The sequence below is a fragment of the Peromyscus maniculatus genome, chromosome 5, assembly GCF_049852395.1.
Source record: "Peromyscus maniculatus bairdii isolate BWxNUB_F1_BW_parent chromosome 5, HU_Pman_BW_mat_3.1, whole genome shotgun sequence".
Taxonomy (NCBI): Eukaryota; Metazoa; Chordata; class Mammalia; order Rodentia; family Cricetidae; genus Peromyscus; species Peromyscus maniculatus.
Window position 1 is genome coordinate 79,007,747 of NC_134856.1, and position 21,744 is coordinate 79,029,490.

Below are 21,744 nucleotides of genomic sequence, written 5' to 3' on the forward strand. Positions count from 1 at the left end.
ACCTGAATTTGATCCCAGAGCCTACATAAAAAATAAAAACCAAACTAAACAAACAAACAGGTATAGTGGTGCATTATGGTACCTGCACAGCGGTGGGTGCACAGTGGTACCTGCAATTCCAGAACTGGGTAGGCAGAGACAGGGTGAGTCCTGGTACTTACTGACAAGACACCTTAATGCAATCAGCTATCCCCAGGTCCCACTGAGAGACACACTCTCAAAAACCAAGGGGGATGGCTCCTAAGGATCTACAATGTCTCTCTCTGTTTGCCCCTGAGAGGGCAGCCATGTTGAAACAGTGTACCTTCCATTCAAAGATATATCACTAGTCTTAAAACTAACCATAACTTCCTCACACCCAAGTCTTGGTCTAAGCTAAAACTTCCATAAGTACTTGGTAAATAATTCATTCCAAAGTCTATAGCATATTTAAACAATATCCAACTTGAAAGCAGTAAAACTGTAGCATTTCCCACCTCAAACGGTTATAGCTATTACATTTATGTACAAGGTGCTATCTGTCAGTTTAAATTTGAACTAATTTCCTTCTTAATACCCATAGTGTATACTGGCTTCTCTGAAAGCCATGGTATCCATGAATAAAACAGGATATTACTTCCACTTGACCTTGCTTGTAAAGACTAACCAGTAAAATCCTGATGCCTTGTTCAGCTCCTCTGAAGTAAGAGTTGCGCATGTGGAAGACCTAGACGAAGCCTAAACATGACTGTGCTTAGGATCTTACATTAGATCTTCTCTCTGATTGTTTATTCTTTCTATAAGTGATTTAAATTTATTAATATGCAAATGAATACTATTTTAGTGTCTTTCTTTTTTTTTGCATCCTTTCTGTTTCAAACTCTTGGCACACCCTGGCCAGAACATGGTCCATATTTTCTCTTTCCACTTAGAAACTCAGGTCAAATGTCACTTCCTCATGAAGCCCTCCCTGATTGTTGAAACCTGCTAGAAACACACATTTCAGATGGAAGCTACCCCAGTGTGTGATTAATTGATAAATATCCTTCTTATAGCCAAGGGATAAATATGTATGGTTTTGCTTACTTTGGAGTCTTGGTGCTCAAAACTATTAGCTGATACAAAAAACAACAGGTAAAGATTAGGTGAAGAAGTGAATGACTGTTTGAATGAATTATATAAATACATGAATCTATGTACCAACTACTCACAGGCACATGTCTTTGCCTATGAACCATTGTCCCTATCCCTCTTTAACTCACCACTGGCTTCTAACTCCACTGAAACTTAGTAAGTCATTTTATCTCTGTGTAGAATGAGCATGGGACTATAAGCAGAGTTAATGAAAATGAACATCAGCACTCCTCTCCTGGGGTTCCACTTCAAGTGGTAGTTCGTTCTTGGCAGCTTTGGCCTTTGCTCCCAGCTGTATCTCAACTAGACCCAAAGCTGTTCAAGCTGCTGAAGGGTTGTGTTAGATTTTTAACATCTATGACAAAATACAAAATAACTTAAAGTTGGATATAATCGTTCTTGTACATCATGTAGTTTCGGTACTTCATGGTGGAAGATGGAAAAGCAGCTTACACCAGAGCCGGTAGGAAGCAGAGTAGGACAGTGACAGGAAGGGCCATGGGAAGATGCAGCCCCCACAGACACTACCAGGGATTCTTTGGATCTAAAGCCTACAGGGGTCTTCTTCCTCCAACCAGGCTCGACCTTCCACAGTGCGACTTCACAATTTCCGTTCAAATTTTGAATCTATCAGTAGATTAAAATTGATAAGATCAGCCGGGCGGTGGTGGCGCACGCCTTTAATCCCAGCACTCGGGAGGCAGAGCCAGGCGGATCTCTGTGAGTTCGAGGCCAGCCTGGGCTACCAAGTGAGCTCCAGGAAAGGCGCAAAGTTACACAGAGAAACCCTGTCTCGAAAAACCAAAAAAAAAAAAAAAAAAAAAATTTGATAAGATCAAAACCCCAGAGTCTAGCCATCTGTGGAAATGACCTCACAGACACACAAGTGTGCTTTACTAATCAGCTAGCTACTTCTCAGACCAAATTCAAGATTGAGATTAACCATCACACCAGATAGTGTAAACAGTACCACATCTGAAGCCAGGAGCCCATGTTCTCCCTTCTTCACTAGCATGGAACAGATTTACAGCCTTGGCATGTATTGACCTTGGCTTATCTAACCATAAAAAAGTTAACCAGACCAACCCTCATCATTCAAGATTGTTCTGGAGGCAACTTGAAAACTCTAAAATTATTGCGACTAGTCAATTATTCCCATTTCTCAACTCTTCCAGGCAAGTGGAGGTGGCAGGATGGTGTTCAGCTTCAAGGCTGAGGTCTGAGCTCTCTGCTTCAGACTTAGTCCTGTGTCCTAAAATAATGGCTGAAAAAAAAATCAGTGTCTAAAGTTTCCTATGAGAAGGTGCATTTGTGTGTGTGTGTGTGTGTGTATGTGTATGTGTGTGTGTGTGTGTGTGTGTGTGTGTGTGTGTGTGTGTGTGTGTGTACTCATACACATATGTGGAGGCTAGAGTTTGACACTGATGTCTTGTTCAATCATTTTCATTTTTTTTGAGACTTAACTGATTCAGCTGGGCTGGTTGGTACACATTATCACCTTGGACTTGTACATTGGTGCTGGAGATTGGATCCTTCATCTTTGTGTGGCAAACACTTTGCTGAGCTAACCCCTAGCCATGAAATGGTCCATTTAAAAAATTACCAGGAAAGTCCTCTTGAACCCCTTCTGTTTGCATTGGTACTGGAACTTTTTCCATATGATAGTCATCTTACATAATTTATTGATATTTTCCTATGATGTTAGGGCTCATTATCTAAAATCCAGTAGCACTAAGAGGTGTTTTCAGGAGAGAGAATGAACAATAGAAAGGCTGGATCTGGCCAAGCCTTAGATGAAATTGTGCTGTCAGAGTTCCTGATCACTGTCAGGGTTCCTGATCATACCCAGCCAATGAAGGGTGACCACACAATGCCACCAGATTTGGACACAGCTTGGGTGCTGGCAGGAGGGTATATAAGGCCTTCCCCATTATTGAATAAAGGAGTCTGCTCTTTGCCTTTAAAAAAAAAAGCATATAAAACCCCATAATGTTCTAATCATAGAAGTTTTCTCTCAGGCTGGATATGGGTGTCTTGGGAGCTTGTGGCTTTTCTGGGGACTGGAAACTGATTTCCTATAGGCTGAAAAAGGATCCCAGTCCTGAAGAAGCAAACTTTTCTCCAGGACTTTTGGCAGCTGCCTGGACAGTACACATACACCGTGCATCAGTGTGGCCCATGACAAGGACCAAGAGAAATGATCGGTACAGTAACAACGAAAGCAGAACGTGGGGGAGGGTGGCCCTCGCAACCACAGGATGCTAATAACATGTAGAAAACTATTTTCATAAGGCACATTCATTGTTTGATATTCTGCTCTGATTTTTTGTGGGATTTTTTTAAAGGGAAAATAAACCCTTTGTAAATTACAATGCCGCAACCTAATACCGCATTCAAGCTCATAAATGTTTTTCTTCAGAGTTCATTTGGAAGCATTTCAGACAGATTGTTAGCATTATTGCTTTCTGGGATAAAAATCATGCATTTTTTTTCTCGAGCATTTCTTTCTCAACTCATAAGCTTCCCCTCAGTCATATTTTGCATGTTGTGATAAAATAGCAAGAAAGGCAGCCTCTGTCTATTTTTAAATGAACACATTTTCCAAACTTAAGGAGACTCTAATGCTGGCTTCCCACAGACATGAGCTGTTTTTCTGCTACCCCAAACACAAATTTCTCTATTTCCAGACTTACACACTCCCATCTTTAACCCCAGCATTCTATAACAGGTGTCCAGATCTCTCTTAGTAGCCTCACTGTGTACAGATGAACAGATTATGATGGGTCCCCAGAAATTTAAGTAAAGTCCCCAGATTTTACTTAACTGCCTTTGCTGGTCTTTACATTCTTTAGGAAGAAGCCTAGCAGAAATGGGACAGTGATGAACAGGTCCTGAAACAGAGTCTATGAGGAACAGCAACAACAATCCCAAAATAGGGATCAAGAGTCAGTAGGTCATGTCACAGAGGCCCAATGTCCATGTACAGACTTGAAAAGCCAAGAACACACAGACACACAGACACAGACACACACACAGACACCACACACACACACACACACACACACACAGACCTCTGCATAAGAAAGGTTACAACATGAAATAGGAAAGGCTTGGATTAGACATGAGAACACAGAATAGCATTCATCTAAGCCCAACAAATTCTCCTATGCACTTTACTTTCTCTTTTTATGTCCTTCAAAGGCTCCATCAGAGACGTGTTAGTGAGTGGAGACTTGTCCCAGGTCATTGGACAAATCAGCAGAAGTCAGTGGCAAAGTAAAACAGAATTTGGAACTCCTAGTTCTTCCCCTTCCATCAAGCACATTTCCACTTGACAGACAACACTGCATTTCAAACAGGGCTTCACAGGCTTCAGGAGAAATTCAAGGAGAGACCACGTGCAAATCAAAATTGCCCTATATGTAAATGAGCAATTCTATACATATATAACCACCTATATATACCTATTTACTGTGACTTTCCAAACTTGGAAACAACTCTGGAGTCCCTTAGCAAAGTCAGACAATCCAACTGTGGGCTGTGTGATAAAAGGTTGATGTTGCATACCTATAATCCCAGCACTTGGGAGTTAGAGGTGGGAGGATCTGGAATTCAAGGTCATCCTTGGCTATATATCAAGTTCAAGGCTAGCCTGGGCTATATGAGAACTTATATCAAAAGCCAACAAAAAACCACCTTCCAAGAAAATTACATCAGTTTACCCTCTCATAAACCAGGCACATGAACTTGTGGCCTTACACTAGTCCTGCCCAGGGCTAACCTTTTATCCTTTCAATTTAAAAGGCTAAAAACAATATCTTGTTGTTCCCTTCATTTGTAATACTTTGATGACTAATGAAGTCAAACATCTTCCTACGTATTTATTGGCAATAAATGTTTTATGTGAATCCCCCCTTATAATTTTTTAAGAGTGTGTTCGTGGTTTTATCAACCTGTATGAGTTTGTTACAGATTAGGCATAAACAATAACCATTAACATTTATTTTTTTTACTAAGTGCCAAACACTCTGGTAAACATTGAAAAATATTGACCTTTGATCAGGCCGACAACATGGTAGCAATATTTCTCTGCTTCTTTCATTCTTTCAAACATGCTCAGGTGTATTTGCTAAAATTATAGTTTTAGAATTCCTGCATTAACTCTTCATTTTCTCAATATTTAAGGTGCCCCCTTCTGAGCTGTGTTAACCTTTTCCTGTAGCTCCTACCTTTCCATATATGCTATCTTTGGGCATTCATTTTTTATTAATTGTATGGGGGAGGTGTGCCCATTCAGGCCAGTGTAGGACATCAGGAATCCTGTTATTGCTCTCTGCTTTATTGCTTTGGAACAGGGTATCTCACTAAACCAGAAGCTTGTCAGGTGCTGGGATTTAAAAAAAAAGTCATAACTGGCTTTTCATGTGTATGCTGGGATATGAAGCAGGTCCCCATGCTCTTCTGAACACCCTCTCTCCGGGTTTCTTTGGATGTTATAATAGCACCCCTTGTTGTCCAAAAGTACCTGAAATTAGTAAATTCTGTGTGTGTGTGTGTGTGTGTGTGTGTGTGTGTGTGTGTGTGTGTGTGTGTGTGCATATGTGCACACATACATGTCTGGCAGTCAGAGATGGACATGTGTGTTTCCTTCTATCATGCTCCACCTTAGTGTTTAAGACAGAGTCTCTCACTGGACCTAGAGTACAGACATACAGCTGGCCTGCCTAACCAGCAGCCCTCAGGAACCATCTCCCCAGAGTCTGAACTTGGATTCTCTTGCTCACACAGCAAACACTTTGTCCACTGAACCAACTCCCAGGTCCCAGTAAACGTTTTTGAGTTCCAAAATAAAAAAGGAGTGCTTTGATGGCCTTTGTTGTAGCTGACTTCAGATTTGTGTGTTTCTCAGGATGATGGGACAAGAAGAAGGTTCCAGAAGGGAGGTTACAGGTGAGAAAGGCTGCCTGAACTTACAGAGTATAGGTGTATGGGTGACAGGGACTTCCCATGGAAATGACCCTGGATGAAGGTTTAGAAGGACATTGTCACCTCTCTTTGTCCCTGAGAAGTCTCCTGTCTTTCTCACTGCATGCTCCCCACCTGACCCAAACCTCAGGCATGCACTCCAAATGAAGCCAAGCTGGAACAAAGTTTCAGCTCTGAGATTCCCTTCCTTGTGAGTGAAGTCAGCCTGCAGCCCGAGCACTCCTTTGGAAAGCTGAGCGCTTCCTCCTCCTTCTTCTTCTTCTTCTTCTTTTTTTTTTGTAGCAATACAATTCTTTTTTATTGGTAGTTTTTCTTTTTGAGGGAAAAGCATGCTTTCTTTCATTTCCTTTCTTTTAACAGCACCTGTAAAAAAAATTAGTATACTATTTTGAGATTGTGTGTATATATATTATATATAATATATATATATATATACATACACACATATATATATATATGGGTTTTGGAATATTAGATTGTCAAAACATCAACTGCATCACATTAATAGTCACTGAAGGCAAGGTAGGCTAAACAAGGATAGGCAGAGCACAGCTCTGCTCACTTCACCTTTTAGGATCCTGCATCTGCGCTAAGTCCCCTTTGTGTTTCCTTAAGAGCATCCTGTCCGTCCTTCCATCCAGAGGAAAACAAACTCCACTCCAGTGAGGCCATGACAAAGGCCTGAGGCACACAGAGAACATTTTCTGATTGAGTGGAAAGAGACGATTTGAGTTGCCAGTTATTTCTTCCAGAAAGACAAAACAAAACAAAAACAGCTAATGTATTCATGTGGAGAAGGGCAACATTTTTCATTTGCTTGTTTTCAGATTTGCCTTTGAGACATTTAGTAACAGGAGGAAGTGAGCATGGGCTCATAGTAGAAGACCTGTTATCGGAAAGTGAGGGAGTGGGGAGAAAGTGTATCCAGTTATGGACCCACAGATCAGCAGCAAAATTACTTTGTCCCCAGACTATCATTTCAATGCCTAAACAAGGGTGCTGGTGAGATGGTTCAGTGGAGAAAGGTGCTTGCAATGAAGCTTGAGAATAAAAGTTAGACTCCTGAGAACAACGTGGTAGAAAACTAAAACTGACTCCCACCTAATCAGGGATGCGTAGAAGTACTTAAAAAGTATTATTTCTGGGTGTGCGTACATATTTGTGGATGCATATATACATACACAAATATGCATATACACACAAACATTACTTCTGTGTACAGAAAGGATATATAGACACGTAAGTGGATGCACACACGAGCATCCATCCTGTATCTATGCAATATATAGAGAGAAGCAGAGAGAAAAAGGGAGAATCTGTATAGTGCTTATCAAAACCCGTCCCGGCTGTTAGAAAGACAGATTAGTTAGAAATGTAACCAGCAAATCAATTCTCCTTCCTGAAAGGGATCTGCCCAACTTGAGATCCTGAGCATAAATGCTCTTGGCCTTTCCAGTAGGCATATACCCCATAATACTTTGGGGGTCTCATCAGACAAGCATACTTTTGTGGTAGATAACTGTTTTCTTGGCCTCCGAATAACTGTGGCTACATTCTTACGAAGAAAATTGGGGCCTATTTTGCCTATTAGTTTTATTTTTCCAGAGTTGGAAAATCCCCTCCCTGAAGCAGAGGAATAACAGTGCCTAAAGGGATGATCCTCTTCTTTGTCATGGTAGGAGTTAGTCTCTGGGATTCTTCGCTCTAATGACAATCTGACTGTGACGGAGCCTCTGTTCACAGTCTAGATTTGGGAGGGTGTGTGCACATGCGCACACTTCATCCAGCAGAATTCCCCTCTGGTTCCCATGAACTGTTGCAGGTCTTCATGCTGCTCACCCTTAGAACATGATCGTAGTCACACTTTGTCTCTTAGTTAGCAGGAAGTTGTGGGCCTTGACTTTGTATTGAAAGACCCCCGAAGGCAGTCTTCCCTCTGGAGAGACCCTCGCCCAGAGATCACACCGAGACCACAAGTCAGATGCAAACAGCAAGAGGCTTTATTCAGGAACACGGGTACCCGGGGCAACGCAGTCCCTCAAGAGGCTCAAGAGACTGGCGCGCCCATGGGCTGGAGTGGAGGGTTTTTATAGGGTCGGGCAGCAGGAGCACGAGGAGCATGGTTTACAGGGTTCTGATTGGACGATTCAAATGAGGCCGGGTTCAAACTCAGGACAGCTCGTGGTTTTTCCCCGAGCTTGACACGCCTGCTGTCTGGCTCCAAGTTGTTTTTCTGACCTTTAGTACCCTTTTCTGGGGCCAGGTGGCCGGCCGTAGACACCCCGTGCTTTTCAGACCTTACTCGAAATGGCGTTAGGCTAAGCTAGTATGCTGGGGTCTTTCAGTATCTGGTTCTATGCCCAATTCCACAGAAGCAAAGGTTTCTCTCCTTTTTTGTTTATTTTAACCCACACTATTGCATGAAGCCTTTGACTATGCAAACTCAAAGACTCCTGCCCTGTAAGGGTGTGTATGTGTGTGTATGGATGGCCATGCTCATACATGACCATGAAAAGGCCAGAAAAGGACACTGGGTGTCTTCCTCTACTGCTGTCCATCTTACAGCCTTCTCACCAAAGTGCAAGCTGATAGGTCACTGAGTTCTTGGGGTCCACCTGTCTCTGTCCTCCAATTCCGGGGTTATAAGTATGCAGAACAATGTCTGGCTTTTAACATGGTGCTGGGGATTCAAGCTCAGGTCCTCATGCCTGTAGAGCAAGGACTCTTATCCACTGAGACCCTCCAAATAAAATTTTAAAATTCATCTCTTTTAGTACAAGGTCCAATATTTGGATATAAATATTTCTCTTTACTTGGTGCCAAGAACAAAGCCCACAATTCCTCTTGAATCAGTTTGGGTAACAGAGCTGTCCATCTGCTGTCATGGCAACAGATGCAGATTCAAGTGAGGCTACCCTTGTTATACTCATCTCAGATTTGGAGCCCAGGAGTACACAGATAGAAGAGTTCATGTTCTGGTGATGGTTAAAAAAAAAATGCACTAATATCCCCTAGGGGGCATGTGCAACGAAGAATACATGTCAGAGAAGGTGAAATTCTAATATACGTCATTGAGATAATTTTTAGAACTGGAAGACTTAGGAACATAGGCATCCTGCTTCAGTGATTTGAGGCAGAAGCTGGCTAAGCTTCAGCCCCCTTTTCAGTGGTTTCTTTAATTCCATAGACACAGCTCTCTTTAGATGGCTTGTGTTTGGCTTTCTCAAACAATAGTGTGCACAGTGCCTCAGAGTCAAATCCCGAGTCTCCTATTCCAGACTCTGTGTTTCCAAAACAGAAAGGGTTTGTCTGAGGTTTTGATCTTGGAGATGTTTGTGCCCATTTCTTAAGGAGAAAATGTGTAATGAAAATTGTTGTATCTTAGACTGAGTTTTCTCCAAGCAGACATTAAGCCAAGAATTAGAAAACAAATTGTGTATTGGAGGAATTAGCCTGCAAAATATTGATATGGAAAGGATGAAGGAAAACTCAGAAAGGATGGATGCCAAGAGGATAGTTACAAATCTGGATGCCACTGTAGGCAGCTATGGCTTTCTCTGGCTGGTGACATCCAGGGCACAGGGAGGAACACCTCTCCAAGTGACTCCACTTGGACAGGGAAGCTGTATGTCTATTGCTCAGTTCCAGCTCCCAGCCCTAAGTGTCTAATGCTGTTCTCAGGGGTAAACCTGAGAGAAAGAACCAGACAGAAAGATGACCAACAAGACAGCGTGGCACTGAGTCTTTTGCTGTGAAATCCCTTTGCACCAATTAATTCCTCTATCACCCCCCACAGGGCTCCGCAAGATGATTCCTCACCCCCGACTTACCCTTCTCTTTCACTAGAATTAACCAATTATAGTCTGAGCTGTGTATGTGCCGTTCTACAGCTCTTCTTCCCCCCAAGTCCATTCTCTGTGCATTCTGTAGATGTACCCAGTGCCATTTCTAATTTTGTGCCTTTCCACCAAAAATTACCACTGTAAATTAGATGGAGACAGACTTTGCCTCCCGGGCAAAGCACTGAGATAGTTTGTCCCCTCAAGGAGTCCAAGATTTTACTATTGCTCTCACTCAGATCTACCTCTGACCTGGTCATGTGAATGTCAATAAGCTTATAATGTAGTCATCTTAATATTCAGTGTATGTCTCTGTAAGTTTACTGCTGGTTAACTTTCAAATTTCTTCTTAGAAGTCAAAGAATTTTTAGAAATTGGAAAAAATGTATTAAAATATTGGCTTTGTCTGTGTGCTATTTACTGTTACTGTTGTTACTTAAGATCATCGGGATAATATTTCAGTTATTTCACATGGTATGGGCTGCTTCACCAAAAGAATACTTATTAACTGCACTCTCTGGCAAGAGGGGTTGATGGTCTCAGGATGACACTCAAAATGTGCTACTTTGCAGGCAATGAGCCTTGCTTTCCAGGGTTGGCCTTGGAATGGGAGAACTAAGACAGCACACATAATAGATCAGGTTTACAGTCAGTTCTCAGCTTGTCCTTGTTCCCTTTGCCTTTTCCTGGGTCATCTGCCGTGAATCTAGAGAATGGGGAAAATGATACCATGGTGAGTTTGCAAGCATATCTGAAACAGAAGGTGTTTGAAAGCCGCTCATTCCTGTGCCAAACTGTCACTGCACCGAAGCCCCACACTTCCAAACTGTCTTGAGGGCCGTGTGAATTCTTCTTCCGTTTTTATGGTTCTCACTGTGCAGTCGGAACCCTGGGGCATCCTATGTGCTGGTTCAGACGTTGAGCTTGGTGCAGATAAGGCTGAACCGCCCTTCCTAGAAACACTCGGGACCAGAGAATTCTTTAAGACTCTGCTTATTTTATTTTCTGGTTGTGAAATATTTGCATGTACATAGTGAGCAATCTTAGAGATTGGACCCAAGCAGAAACACAAAATGCATTTACATTTTTTACATACCTTACACACACAGCCTGATGGTAACTTTATAAATAATTTTTAATAGTTTTGTGCATAAAACTGTGTGGAATTTTCCACTCATAGCATCATGTTGGTGCCCAAAAAATTTCAGGTTGAGAGGGCATTTCTAATCTGGGGTTTGGGGATTAGAAATGCTTATCAGGTCGATTAGTTCTAAAAACTTACGCATGTATTTTGATTTTGCTTTTTTTTTTTAAGATTTACTTGTAGGAGCATTTGGAAAAGGGAAAGTGGCTGTCTACAGGTATGTGGTTGCTGGCACGCAAATATTCTCCTGCTTTAAATACATTTTCCTTATGTGGGTAGTCTTGCCTTTGAGACTCCAAAGACCTATCTCACCTGTTAATTCTGGAGAATGCTCCTATGTCTTTTTAAAATTCTGGGTGTGTTTTTCACCTTTCTCTCATTTCTACATATTTTTATTCTCTTACTTGATGAGCAGACCTCCGGCTCCTACTAATATAACTGACATTAAATAAGGTATTAAACTCATCAAATCAGAAAATACCCCGGGTTTTAGATGGATCTGAACTTGGACTATCTATGCTCTGGGAATCATCAGTGTCCACACATGTAGGACAGAATTGTGGCAGGGAGAATGTGGCTGTTTACTCTCACTCTTACATCCAAGTGTGGACAAGAAGTTGGGGAATAGAACATACCAGGAGTCATCCCCTCCAGAAAGAAGCCCTCTGCAGCATTAATGCAACAGACCTGGGATCAGAACCTGACCCTTTCACACACCAACTGTTCTGTAATTTCGGGGAAAACTCCTGTAGCAGTGATTTTCAACCTTCCTAGTGCTGTGACTCTTTAATATGGTTGCTCATGTTGGGGTGACTCCCTAACCGTAAAATTATTTTTGTTGCTACTTCATAACTGTAATTTTGCTACTGCTATGAATGGTTAGAGATAGAGGTTACCCAGGGAGTTGTGACCCACAGGTTGAAAATCACTGTTCTATAGCCTTCTAAGCCTCTGGTTCTCATCTATAAACTGGACTTTAAAAAGTACTTGTGTCCAAAACATTCAGTGAGAATCTGAATGCAAATTATGCTGAGTAATAGCTGGTTAGGTAGTTGAGCTTTCTTAAAATGTTTAATATGAATCCAATGAACTGGGTCAGGATTTCAAGACAAAGTCATATGTGAATGCATGCATACAGACAGGCATGTGCAGGTGTCCTAGGCATGTGATGCTAAGGTGGCTAACTCCCAGACAGACCCTAAGGTTAGCTTTCCTCAAACCAGCTTTTCTTCCTCAACCCCAATATAAATGCACTAGGGACTGGTTTGTGCCAGCTCTTCTCATTTAGGATACAGAGAATCAGAGAGCTGAAACTCCCAGCACCTCTGAAGCGTGAGGCTTAAGCTTCTTATGGCCACAAATTTACATGACCAAGAACCCTGCTCTGTCTGCCACACTCCAAATCCACCACAGCTCTGTGCTAATCTCATATGTTCCACGATCTGCTCCAGCCTATTGCTGGCATAAGGGCATAAATGCGTATTGGTCCTTGGGGACAATTCTGTCACAGGCGATTCTGCCCAAGTACGCTCCAATGTCCGTGCCAGAATCTTCCTCATCCTTAAGGGGATCATCACCCCCAACTTCCTCCACTCACTCCCCTTTCTTCTCAAAGGTGATTGCCACAGCAAATCTCTTGCCTGCCTAATACCATTTTACCATCAGATCGCCCACCCCCAGAACTGGAGATAATACAATTTTGAAAATAAAATAATACAGTACAGATAACATCAAGAGGCTTGTAAAAAAAAAATCCCAGTGGCCCCCATGTTGCTGTTATCATGAAACTGTTTGCACAGCATTTGGCCCCTAGACCTCCCTCTGTCTGTCAGAAGAAACCTATTCAGCATAGCATCAGTGTACACTTAATTCTGGAAACTTCGGCTCCCAGCCAGTATCTCTTACAATGAAGCTTCGAAAGCTGCTCCCTTTCCTGCTCTATGTTTTACTATTCTCTTGTCTTGTCATCCTATCTAGGATGGCCTTCACAGTCATTCCTCGCCTCAAATACGACTGCTAGAATTGCCTGAGAATGTGTTTAAAATTCCAATCCTGGGCCTTACCCCAGTCGTTCTAGTTCCATTGACCCACGATGATGTCTGGGCATAGTGTTTGTTTGAAAGTTCCCTGAGTAATTACATTGTGCAGACAGGATTAAGAACCGCTTCTTGGGGGTGAAGTACGGAATTATTCTATAAACCCACTTTCGTGTGTTCTTAAATCTGCAAAGCTTAGGTAGCAAATTACCAGTCAAGTTGAAAAATTATCAATGAGCCAACAAAATTCAAAAGCCTCAAGTACTTATTGTGAGTAGATGTGTCTTGGGGTTGGAGAGGTAGCTTAATAGTTAAGAAAGCTTGCTGTCCCTGCTGAAGACCCAGGTTTGGTTTCCATATTCCACATAGGATGGTTCACCACTACCTAAAATTCCAGCTCCAGAACATCTGATGCCCTCTCTGGATTCCATAGTCACGAGCATGTATATATATATATCTTTAAATAAAATATATGTCTCCTCAAATATGGACATAGGGCTCCCAGAAATCATGGAGCTGTTATAATCACACTGTATTATCACAATATAGTGAGTCTACTCCATAAAGAAATCAGGTCAATGGGTGTAATGTGTTTGATAGGCCTCCAACATCCTTTGTTCAGAGCTCTCTGCTCTCAGATGGGTTTGAGGGGATCCTTTGAGTGTGGTACCCACTTGTCCATGCCAAGAGTAGAATTCATTGTGCAAAGCTGGATATGTTGACAATGACCTCTAGAAGAAGAGTTCCTTTAATCATGGAAAGATCCCCTCCATGATTCATGAGTTCCACTCATGCTCCGGCTTTCTCCCGACAGAGCAAGGCCAGTTGTAACAGTGGATGCTCAGCTCCTGCTGCACCCGATGATTATCAACCTTGAAAATAAAACTTGCCAGATTCCGGAATTCCCGACACCTGTAGCCTGGTAAGTTAGCCCAGTAATACACACATTCTAACATGGGGTCAAATCATCTAGATCTTATTTATTTAAAAAATGCAGATTTGGGTGTAGAAAGTCTGGGGTAGGGCCTGAGGTCATGCATACTGAATATATAGAAAAATCTTCAAGAGTATGTTCAGGTTTCTGGACTATAGACCAAGACTGAGCAGCAGAGACCCAGTATGTACAGAAGAATGCTGATGTGATGCTGAGCTCTGACTGTGGGCTTAGACAAAGGCCAGTACTCTAACCTACAGGCTCTTAGGTTTAAAAAGACCAAAATACTTGGGAAATTCCCAGTTAAACAAACTTCTTGGCACACTAAATGTTAACCAAACCCAAAACACGCCAAAATATCTTGACTCTAACTTTTGCATATATTGTGGATGCCACTTTCGAAAGCTATCGTGTCTCTCTTTTTTAAAATAAACAAACTAGTCTGGATTACTTAGTTCCATGGGCTAAAAATAGCAGTTTGGTAACTTGGCATGTATGACTGGACAGAAGGTCAATGTTATAAAAAAGGAGATTTTTGTACACTGACCTGTTCTTGTGGCCATGATATGACAAGGATAAAAGGGACAGTAGGAAACATGGCTTATCTAGCTTTTGACTTGGGCCTGTCACATGAAATGACAAAATGGAACTGGGTTATAACACATCCCAAGAAAAAGTACCCGTTTATTTGTTAGTGTAAGGATCCCAGGCAGCAGAAGACATTGTGCTGGCCCATGGGACCAGGGCATTTCCTCTGGAAAATCAACAAAGGTCTTTGAGATTCACCTTCATTTTCCAGGGTGACTGTTGAGTTCTTGACAATATCAGAATAAAGAACAAACCAGCCTTGACCCTGAGAAGCTATTTATGGCACATCTTAGCATGTTGTTGATGCCCTTTTGACAGGAGTTCCTATGGGAATCAAACCTACAGGGGTGGGCGTAGGGGGCAGAGAGTTCCAGGTTCCTGAAGAATTCTTTGGAAAACATCCTGTTGTGAGGGGTTCCCTGTGTGGGAAGGCCGGTCCTCTGCTTTAACTGCCTTTGAAAGTAGTTGGGAAATGCCCGGAGCACACTTTAAAATGGTTTTAAACCATAAAATAGTATAATGAAAACCTGATCTGAGAGAATGTGAGAGAGCCAGCATTTCCCCGCCGCCCGGCGTGATTAAGTGAGCACTAAATGAACTGTGAGTGCTGTTTGGCTGTGAGCATTAAGACTCTCATAGTCTCCAAGGAGCCCTCTGTTCACACCTTCAAAACCCGGGTTCCACACTGCACTCTGTTAAGCACGATGGCAACACTCCAGCATAGAATGTGTTTATTTTGAAATAAATGATTTTTTTTTCCTAAAGAGTTTTAGTTTTATGGATTTAAGAAAGAGATTGGAGTCTTTTTCAAAAGACCATAGGACCATTTACTTTTGTTCAGGAAAAAACTTTTTTTAATCTTTGAAAATTTTCATACATGTATAGAATGTATCTTGATCATATCCACCCCTCACTCCATTCCGATCCCCCCCACCCTCATCACCCCTCCCTCACAACTCAATATACTTCTTCTGTAGTTATTTATTTAAACCACTCTGTCTAATTAGTGCTGCTGATTTATGCATGGGCATGGATAGTGTCATCCACCAGGGCACTGGAAACCCACCAGTATTCACACTGCCGTGGAAAAGCTACTTTCATCCAAGGTGCTATCAACTGCCAATAGCCCCTTAGCCAATGCCCTTCCCTTCACCAGTCATTTCCTTGTTGATTGGAGTCATGTTACTAAGATAAAATGTAATGTGTTCTGTGGACAAATTATACTACAGTTGCTTAATTCTATCCTATTACTGTTACTTAAGTCTATTTTATCCTTTTCTGAAGATATTTAATTTTCAAGTGCAAAAGTTTTCATGTGTTTCAGAATATTGAAAGACAAAGTTGGGGATTGAGGGTATATCTCAGTAGTAGAGTGCCCTCGGATCCTCAACAAACCAACCAGACTCGAGACAGGAAGCAAACAGCTGACTCCTGTAGAAATGTTCCATGCGGTTTACCCAGAGTGCTTGAAGTGTCATTAGCCTGTGACATTAGCCTGATTTGGCATGAGCTTGAACTGTAGATAAACCCTTTTGCAAACTCCAATCACAAAGCGTTCCTCACTTCCTTCCCTGTGGATTTCCAAGTTATTCAGTCAGCTGTCTGGTTTATAAAATATCTGCTGTTGGCATTGCTTAGTTAGAAAAAAGGAAATGAAATTCAGCATACTAAATATTAAGATAATTGGTTACTAATGAGAAAACTAGTGATGTTTTTTTGATTTATAAACATAAAACAAACTATCTACTTCTCCAATCTCAAACAAAGAGGTTTTTTTCAGATATGAATGACATCATATAAAATCATCATTAAAGTAGAGTTGAATTGGTAATAATTTGGCCAATGAGATGGGTCAACTGGTAAAGGCACTTGCCACACAGGCCTTGGGACCTGAGTTCAATCCTCAGAACCTGAGCAAAGGTGGAAGGTAAATCAGTTCTACAAAATTGTCCTCTGATCTCCACATGAGCTCCATGACATGTGTGCTCCCCAACACACACACACATCAAGTACATATATAGACAATAATAAATAAATAAATTAGAAATAGTGATTGTTTGCTTTGTACTTTGTTATTTTGTGCATGTGTGGTGAGTGATATATATATATATATATATCACTAAATATACATACATATATACATACATATATACATATATTTATATGTGTGTTCACATGTACACATGGGTGTGTGCACACAAGTGTGTGGAGGACACAGGTTGATATCAGGTATATTCCTTAATCAATGTCCATCTTAGTTTTGAGAGAGAGTCTTTCACTAAACCTCACTCGATCTCATCAATTAGGCTACCCTGTCTAGCCATAAACCCTAGAGCAGTGGTTCTCAACCTTCTTAGTGCTGCAACTCTTTAATACAGTTACTTGTGTGATGGTGACCCCCAACCATAAAATTATTTTCATTGCTACTTCCTAGCTGTAATTTTGCTATTGCTATGAATCATAATGTAAATATCTAATATACAGAATATCTGATATGAGACCCATGTGAAAGGGTCATTTGACCACCAAGGGGCTCTTGATCCATAGGTTGAGAACTACTGCTCTAGAGTCACCTGTCTCTGTGTCTCTTCCCTACCCTCAAACCCAGCACTGGGATAACTGCTGTTGTGCCCGGAGGGCATCCTTTGGATGCTGGTGATCCAAATCCAGGTCCTCATGCGTGTACAGCAAGCCCTGGGCCAGCTAGCATCTCCCCCATCTGGCTTTGTGTTTTGAAATCAGATTTCACATTTATCTTATTTCTCATTATACAATACCATGAGCAGAGTTACACCACAGCTCCTTATTCACTGGCTCATGGGGGGCAAATAGTGTGAGGATCGGATCGTGTTGTGTCTATCCTGCCTTCTGTGGATAGCAGCCTGTCTGCCAATAGTTTCATGTAGATGCATGCAATGCGAGCTCTCAGTTGATTTCATGTAGTTTGTGTTTGGCTTTGTTTTATTTTTTCAATCAAAATGTTGAGACTAATGGGCTTTGCTGAATTTGAACATAAATCATAGCTTGAAATTATATTTCACATTGTTATATTTCAGTTTTGCCTGACACAATTCATAATTATGTATTGACCTGAGAATGGAGCTGGTTCCTCACTATGTATCTATAGATATAGCTAACAAATATCTTCCTGTATTTAGGATGGATGTGGCCATCCACTGCTGTAGAATTTTGAAATTTTCTTTTTAGTTTAGAACAGAACTATAGAAAAGCTGCCACTTCGAAAAGATATTTTAACTAGAGCCATCTTTAACATGGTGGGTTCAAGTTGAAATGCTACTAGCAATATTTCAGCAGCCTATAGCAGTTATACTAAATTTGAATGAAAGTTAAACTCATCCAATTGTTAATGATATTGAAGTAACAGAAAGGGAAAACTAAGAAAGAAATATAAATGTACTCTGACATAATTTACAAACTAAGATAAAGCCCTCAGCTGACAACATCATTTATCAAAGACTTCCTTCTTAACAAAGACTCAACATCCATTTTCATAACTGTAACTTACTCCTTTGTGAAAGTTTTATTGCTTCACATTGTACAAAGCAATTACTGTATGTAAGTTCATTTAAATTTTATATATTGATGATTTCACCATAAATGTGGGTTTATTTTGCCAAAGCTCTATCTATGCTGAGAAATTGTGAGTAAAACATCGGCCAGCAGACAATGGTAACACATACCAAGTGCTTATAGAAAAGCTGGGCATGGGGAAAAAAATTCAGAAAATTTAAAGATGTAATTTCCTACCCACCTTCCATGAATAATTTTAATTGAAGGAGAAGTGGGCTGCTGTTTGTGATTTCTCTGGGGAAGTGGTATAAACACTGGTAATAGCACAGACATCTCAGGAAACTTTTGGCTAAATGGTGTGTGGCGAATTACTTACCCTGAAGGGAGACATTGACTGAGGTCACGGGGATAGATGAATCCCAGATGTGACACATTTCTGTTACGTTTGACACAGGATGCTGACATCTAATTAAAGCATGATTAGAGAGTATTCACTTCTTTTGAATTCCATAGAAATACTCAAATCATACTAGAATTTTATTAGTAAAATCTTTAAGACTATCAGCAAACCCTCTATTCTCTCATCTCTTTACTTTCTTATCAATGCTCATAGGTCCTGACTCCATCCTGGCTGTTAGACTATTTCAGGAGGCAGGTGCGAATATTTGATAAAGTGAAGTGGAAACAAGTGGGTATTTTCCACCCAGTCTATGGCCATAAACCAGGGCAAGTTCAGGTCACGGGACAATCTCCACAAACATTTCTTGGATGGTGGCTAGTGCATGCTGAAGACAAAATTACAGAGTGTCTTGGATTCAGCTATCACTGCCTTTATACCCATATCACTGTGTACAGTTGGCTTGACTCGGCCGCTTTAACTTTCTCTCTCTCTCTCCCTCCACCTCCATCTCTCTCTCTCTCTCTCCTTGTGCAAAGTGCCGAGTTCCAATCTCCGCCCAACCATGTGGCTGACTGATGTTATGACCAGCATGCTGTTTCATGCTTAAGATTAAATTCGCAGGCCTTACCAGGACTTCAAAGCCCTGTTCGCCACCCATCAACCAAACCAGCTGACCTCATCTTGCTGGGAGCTCCAGTCACACTGAAAAATTTCAAGTGCCTCAAGTGGGGCCAGGGTTTTGCTCTTCTCCATGCTTTTCCGTAGCATTTCCCCCATTGTGCTGCCCAGTTCTTTACTCCATGGCTCAAGGAAGATCTTCATGTGTATTCGCTGCATAAAAAAAGTGAGGTGTTAATCAATTGATTGGATCTCTACCAATGTTTTCAAGGATTTGCCTCCCTATGCAAAGGATACCCGAGTCAATTGTATTAATATTGTGTCAAGTTGGTGGGAGTATGTGGTGGTGGGGGTATATGTGCACACACATGTGTATGTATATATAATTAAATGTATAGAAGGAAATGATGTGTTCATTTTATCTGGAAGGAGGGTATCAGATTCCTATCTCAGATTCAGAACTTTACTAACCAACAAATTGCTGACTACTGTCTTCCCACAGCTTTTCTTTAAGAGTCTGTGCATCTATAGCAGGCCAGAGCCTTTCAAATACAATAGGTGAGCATATTTTCATTTTTACGCTGTCCTATGCAAAGAAAACATGACATGTTTCTATGCACAAACATTAGAATAGGTCCCTTTATTAAAGCTCAAATGTCTATTGTACATTTAAAAATTGTCTAATTAATACTATTTTAATCATGGGCATTAGCTATCAAAAAATAATTGGAAAAGTGATACTTTTTATACATATCCATACATACATACACACACACACACACACACACACACACACACACACACACATAATTTAAGTTACAAAATATGGAGACATAGCTTGGTTGTAAAGGACTTGCTGTGCATGCATGTGGACCTAAGTTAGGACCCTCAATGCTGTATAAAAGCCAAATATGGCGGATGCCTCTGTAACCCGAATGCTGGAAAGGTAGAGACAGGCACTCCCTAGACCTCACTGATCAGCCACTCTAGCCAAACTGGTGAGCTCCAGGCTCTGCGAGAGACCCTATCTCAAAAAATAAGTGGGTGGAGGTAATCAAATAAGACAACCAGTGTCAACCTCTGGTTTCCACACATGCATGCATACTCACACATACGCAAACATGCACATATAAACACATGAGCATGTGGACACACATACACCACACATGCATGCAAAGCCACAAAACAGTTATATACTGGGCAGTATTCTTTTAAAAACTCCTTCAACTTATATGTTGTTTGATCCAACTATGAAAAGAAAAAGTTTTCCTGAAGAAGCAACTTGTCATGAATCCCTACCCCTCCCTGCCAGCACTGTGTTAGCCCAATGCTTTTCCTCCTCTGACTCTGTCCCCTGTCTGTCCTTTAGCCCTGGTGGCCGAGGTGCAGCTAGATTTCCTGAAGCAAAAAGGAGCCATCAAGCGGACGCTCTTCCTCCGGAACCACCAGTCCCATCTCACCTTCCCCATTGTGATGAAGCAGCAGAAATCCCCCCACTGCCGGGATTTTATCGTTTACCTCCGAGTAAGTTTTCTGGAAACCCCTTCTGGGGCTTCTCACATTCAAATTCCAGTTCCCACCATTTCTATCTCCTTAACCATCACACATGCCACAGACTCCCACCTGTCTACTTTCATTTTCCTGGGAGGAAACTCCCGTTGAAGGTTGAATACTTCTTGCTGACCCTGACTTCAACTAACCCAATGATTTGTTGCTATTCATTTCTAAGGCTTCTTTTTTGTTTCAGACAGAACCTTAATAATGGCACTTAACTCAGGTGACTTTCACTTTTAACTGCCTCCCCTCCCCCATACATAAAAGTTCAACACAATTTATTTGATTTTTTTTTAATCCTATATGAGTATGTCCTGTTAGATTTTATCAGGATGCACTTAGAGCTGACTTGGGGAAACATGAAGACAACCAAACTTTCATGAAAAATAATTTGTAATTGTGTTTTTAAAGGTGATGTGTTTTTACAAATTCTCATGAAATTTAAAGTTCAACATGTCTGGGACCCAATTATCCACCACCATGATGCTAGTTGTTAGCCGGTGATCGGTATTTCTGTGTCTTCTCTTCCCATCGGGGACTTAGTTAACAGAGAACCCTAGGAAGCACCAAAGGTTCACAACTACACTTGAGAATGAGAAGCCAGGCACAGGGCCCCCTGGCCCTCCATCTTAGTATAGCCTTGATGAGCACAGCTGAAGAGCCAGATGCTGGCTGCATGCTTAGAACTGAGCATCCCATGCTCTCTCCTCACCCCAGGAGGACTTCTGTTTCTGTATCCAAGACACCTTCAAAAGAGCTGAAGGTGTTTTGAAGGTCATGAAACGACTTAAAAGAAACAGCGAAGGGGAAGAAGAAGTGAAATGTTGTCTTCCTCTGAGCCCCGGAGAACCTCCTGGCAACTTCACCAAAACAAACAAATAATCCTCGTTCGTGGTGTTCTCTGGCATCTATGGTGTATGTTTTACTTGGGGACTTGACTGATGCGGTGTCAGGTGTTAGGGTCTGGGGTAACTGAAGATTTCCTCTAGAGCAGTGGTTCT

At 41.4% G+C, this 21,744-nt stretch overlaps 1 protein-coding gene across 3 annotated transcripts in view; it reads left to right on the forward strand.

The window, feature by feature from the left end:
- Itga8 (integrin subunit alpha 8) overlaps positions 1 to 21,744 on the forward strand; it is a 176,845-nt gene that overhangs the window by 79,772 nt on the left and 75,329 nt on the right. For all 3 annotated transcript variants that reach the window (XR_013051452.1, XM_006985924.4, XM_076572704.1), the window contains exons 14-17: positions 11,254 to 11,299; positions 13,933 to 14,040; positions 19,692 to 19,747; positions 20,559 to 20,713. Coding sequence is in view for 2 of the 3 variants with exons in the window: in XM_006985924.4 (XP_006985986.2) it covers positions 11,254 to 11,299; positions 13,933 to 14,040; positions 19,692 to 19,747; positions 20,559 to 20,713 (365 nt within the window). In the remaining variant the exon portion in view is untranslated. The remainder of the gene's footprint in view (positions 1 to 11,253; positions 11,300 to 13,932; positions 14,041 to 19,691; positions 19,748 to 20,558; positions 20,714 to 21,744) is intronic.